General features: G+C 38.5%; 1 protein-coding gene across 1 annotated transcript; it reads right to left on the bottom strand.

Moving 5' to 3' along the window:
• Window positions 1-3,227: 3,227 nt before the first annotated feature.
• On the bottom strand, window positions 3,228-4,553 carry LOC123570066 (succinate dehydrogenase [ubiquinone] cytochrome b small subunit, mitochondrial). The gene has a single exon (XM_065527371.1). It carries the CDS (start codon window positions 4,534-4,536, stop codon window positions 4,057-4,059), a length of 480 nt encoding a protein of 159 aa, XP_065383443.1. The 5' UTR covers window positions 4,537-4,553; the 3' UTR covers window positions 3,228-4,056.
• Between the last annotated feature and the right edge of the window lie 366 nt (window positions 4,554-4,919).

The raw sequence follows: 4,919 nt of genomic DNA, 5'->3' as shown, positions 1-4,919 counted from the left end.
GCTCACAGCCTAGGGTTCAGAATTTGTCTCCATCTCAAAGTAGCAATCAGAATTCCAGTATGGAGTAAAATTAGAACAGGATATGCCATATTCTAAGTTATTATTGTAGCATCCAAATAATCGTCCTTCATAGCCAATGAAATGAAAATAATCATTTTAATCTGAACAATACTTAGGCCTTTCCATACCCTCCCCATTCCCTATCTCGTATGATCTTCATATGTAAGCCATTAGAAATAAATGATCAATGAATGTACCTGAGGACAAAGAGTAGGCGGCAGAGCCAGAACCAGAACCCAGGTCCCTGCCTTGCCCCAGCATTCTTCCTACCGTGCCAGTGCCAGGCCACCTCTTAATGTCAGCCACAGCAAGAACCTCCACACCAACGAGGAGAATGTGTCTGCCCACACAGCATCATTTCAGGAGCCATAGCCCACTTGCAAGTTGGGTCCTGAAACTATTTTCTATCTGAAAACAGACCAGGGACACATCAACTTGACAAGGGCAAGGGCAAGAAAGAATGATGTAACTGGACACCTGTGTGACACAGATTTATCCCAAGAAGGAGAAGCAAGCCTGGAATATGGAAGCCAAACAAAGCACCTCCACTCCTCCAAGAGAAGTCTACCCACAAAGTTCTGCCCCATCAGAGCCTGACTCCTGTTGATCAGGGAGCTCCATCTTGAGACCACAGCTTTAACATTTCTGTGTTAAAAAAAAAAAAAAAAAAAAGTTGCTACAGAGGTCCTAATTTTCCAAACTTGGTCTTTAAACAATATATCTATGTCCAGTATCTGGGACAAAACTTAGCCTCAGGGTTCCAGGTCACTGAACATTATATAACATTGATTGAAACTTTTTGTGGAACAAACAAATTAACTTCCTGAATGAAAAATACAACCTTACCTATTACGGAAAAGTAAATCCCAAATGTAAAATTCATCTCTAATAGTCTATCAGGAAAAAAATCCAAACTCAATACCCCTTTGCCTATTGAATAACACTAATCCCGTGCAATCACTCTTTGGTAACCCCGCTTGTCTCTAGTTTGACTCCAGCTTGTTAAAACTAACCCATTTTTCTTCTATGAAAGATGCAATCAGTAGTAAGGAGACTGGAACTCTGGTGATCCTGCTAATCAATCTATGTTCCACAAATGAAAACACTCCCCAATTGGTAATTAGTTTCAATGATGAGGTAATTAAATATTTCACTCTGCATTCCCTCTGGTCTGCATCTGGGGCTTTATAAATGTTACATTTTCCAAGCCCCCGCATGCAATCTTGTTTTATTTATGGCTTGCGCCTTTACAAGCTCTCTGAAATTCTATCTAAACAGTACAAAGGCAAAGGGAAACTTGACAATTAAGTGTTGAACTTGATCATTCCCGTCAGCCAGGCCAGGTAACACAGACACACCTGATCCATACTTGGCCCCGAGTTATCAAAAAAACATGATTACATAGTTTTAGGAGTTCAAGACATAAAAGTGGAAGCCAAATGTTTTCTTATTTAACCTTGATGAAGTGCTTTGGGGAAATGAGAGATGAGCCTGAGTCTTCCAAACAGATGTCTGTCTCGGTTTGATTTCATAACAATGGCTCCTCTCCTGGAGTTCCCTCCACCATTAAAATGCAGCACTCATATCCAATGGAGGAATGAAAAATGCCAAGGCCGTAATGATTCAAAATTGCACTTTTAGTTGCCTGACCAAGATGGAGTATGACATGTTACCAAAACCCATTTCTTAACATTTAACATTTATTCAAATAATTGGCTGTTGTGGATACATATGCCAGAAGTTGAGGCCAAATGGTTTTGTTAAGAAATCTTTCATCTTTCTCTTCATATGCGTGGTCAGTCATCAACTGGTTATTATAAGGAGCCGTAAAAGGATCCAGAATGAGCAGTCCTCAAGGCTTGAACACCAGAGCCATTGATTACATGAAATTTTTGGTACTGCCTCACAGTCACTCCCTACCCATTGACCTCTGTCAAATTGCCATTGGCAATAAGTAACCATGTGCATTTTTTAGGTCCCTATCGTCGTTCAAACTCTTTAAGTTTTATAATTTTAAAATGACAGCCACAAACTCCTATCTCTAAAGAATTATCAAAGGGCAGTGGGAGAAGAAAGAATAAACCAAATCCATGTGCTCTTTCAGGTCAGGGAAAACATAAATAATGTGCTTTGTCCCAGAGGAAATCCTAACTAACCAGGCATAGATGAGAACCAAATAAGAAGGGGTGAAATGAGCAGCACATCGTCATAAAGAACAAGATTGCATTTAAACTCATCGATGCATAGTGGAAAGAATCCTACTCTAAGAATCGGAAGGCCTGGCCTTTAATTCTGGATATAGTACCCAATAGCCATCCACCTTGACAACTCCAAGAGCTGCCTGAGGTATTGGCAAACTCTCCCAACAGGGCAATTGGGTGCATGTTCTCTCAGGTCCATGCCCCCACACTGACATGCTATATTTCCAGGAAATGTTCCCAGGCTCCAAAAACAGGAAAAGGAAGCACTGCCCACTAAGCAGTAAGGCATCTTAATCTCCCAGCTGAACAATTCACTAATGATACTAGTAGCAGTACTAGTAGCAGCAACAGAAAGAGCAGCTGCCATTGATTAAGTGAATACCTACTAGTTACAGGTACTACGCTAAGCATGTTTTATAAACTATCTCATTCAATCCTCACAACTCTATGAGGTAGGCACCACTGTTCACCTTTTAAACATTAGGTGTAGTTTAAGTAGCTTGCCCAAAGTCAAAGTCACAGGGTTAACAAGTAACAGCATTTGAATTTGAACTTCCATTAGTCTGACTCCAAAGCCAAACCTCTTAATTGCTACATTTATCTACCTTCACACATGCAAACCTACAAAATGGGGTGCTCAGAAATCTGCAGTTTAGTTGTTAGCAGACTCTCTAATGATACCTTTGTAGTCCATAAAAAACACCCATTTGCATGTGGGCATTTAATATATGTGTGTGTGTATATGTGTGGGCATATATGTATATACATATATATGTGTGTGTGTACATACATATATATGTATGTTAAAAATTCTCTGATTCCTAGTAAAACTTCATAATAAATTACTGTGTTAAAATTTTTAAATAATATTTCTTAAACCAGATAATATTGAACATATTATAATTAAACTAATTCATTAAGGGATACTATTAACATTTACACTTCCAAGATACCAGATTTTCAAGATTTTTCTTTTTTTTTTTTTTTTTATTATACAACATTTTATTTTAAAAAAAATTATCTTCATAGAATACATTTTCACATTAGAGATTCCCATTGTGCGAAAATAACAATTTATTACTTAAGAGTTTTATATTTGTTTTAGAACAAGTAGAACACATTTGAGAATTAAATCTCATTTTAGAATTGGAAATATTTTGATACATCTACAAGAGGAAACTTGCCCTAAAATGGAACTCCTCTATATTCAGAAGCACTCCAAGCATTTCTTCCTAGGATTTAGAAATTTATAATGTGAGATGTCAGCATTTCCTAATTTTAAGATTTCCCTAGTATACGTAACCATCAGTAGGTGGTATCTACTGACTAGAGAGGGAAGTTTTCAAAAATTAAACACTGTCTAATTTTCTGCAAAGTTTTTATTCATGAATTAAGAGTATTTCCCTTTGTCCATTATTGCCAGGGCAAATATGGAAGTTTGATCATATACTAATAGTAATAAAGCTGGATTATCTTCAAGAGATTGATAAATTAAAAGGCAAAAGCTCATATATCATGTTTAGTTATACTGTGAGTCTTATGAGAAGCTGGGAGGCAACCCCATTAACTCACCAAAATACAGAACTCAGTGTCACAATTTCTTAGACACAATTCCTTAAACCTTTTCCTCAAAGATTAAATTCTGAAAATAATCTTAAGATTAAGATTATTAAGAGAAAAAGGCTGTCCACAAATGGACTTATCTGTTATTTCTTCCTTATTGTGAGCTGAATGGCATGACAAAGCAGAGGCAAAGAGGCATACATCAATTCTTCAAAGTATGAAGTCAAAAAGGTCAGAGCTTCCACAGCATGGCAACAGCTTTGCAGATGCCCACGTCGTGATAGTTGAAATAGCAAAGCCCAGCAAAGGTTAAAGCTGAAAGTGCCAAAAGCCCTGCCTTGGCAGCTTTCTGCGAGGCATCCCCATGAACATAGTCAGTAACAACTTGTCCAAGGCCCCAGTGACCATGAAGAGTGAGGGCTGCAGCCAGGGAATAGTCCATCGCAGAGCAAGGATTCAAATAAGCAGCCGGAAGCAGACCCAGGAGCAAAACACTGACAACCCTCTCGCTAGTCCAGTGGAGAGACGCAGCCTTGGAACCAGAATGGTGCCTGGGTGACAAGTGAATGTGCTGCACTCCACGCCATTCTGGGATAGGTCGGTCCTGAAGAAATGCTGAGATATGAGCAGGTCTGACCACTGGGGTTCGCAGCAACAGAGCTCGGCCTCCTTGGGCACCGCAAAGGGCACTCAGCCTCCAGACAACCGCCATCTCGTTCCTGAGGGCTCGATTTTTCTTATAAATGTGTGTAATAGGCACATTTTGAAATTATTTTAGAGTTTTAGTTGTTAAATTAGCATTTGAATGTTTCCATTTTGCTACCATATTCTTAAATTTTCAACGCTTCTGTGCAACTTAACAATGTAGATGATTTTCTGAAACTGTAAATCCTACAGTCCCCTTAAATACTTGTCATGTACCATATAACAGTGTTTCACTCAGCAACCACATATATGACAGTGGTCCCATAAGATTATAATACCTTATTTTTACTGTATGTTTTCTATTTTTAGGTATGTTTAGGTACACAAATACCACTGTGTTACAATTGCCTACAGTATTCAGTATAGTAACATGCTATACAGGTGGGTATC

The sequence above is a fragment of the Macaca fascicularis genome, chromosome 13 (assembly GCF_037993035.2).
Source record: "Macaca fascicularis isolate 582-1 chromosome 13, T2T-MFA8v1.1".
NCBI lineage: Eukaryota > Metazoa > Chordata > Mammalia > Primates > Cercopithecidae > Macaca > Macaca fascicularis.
This window is presented reverse-complemented; position numbering and strand designations above follow the sequence as displayed.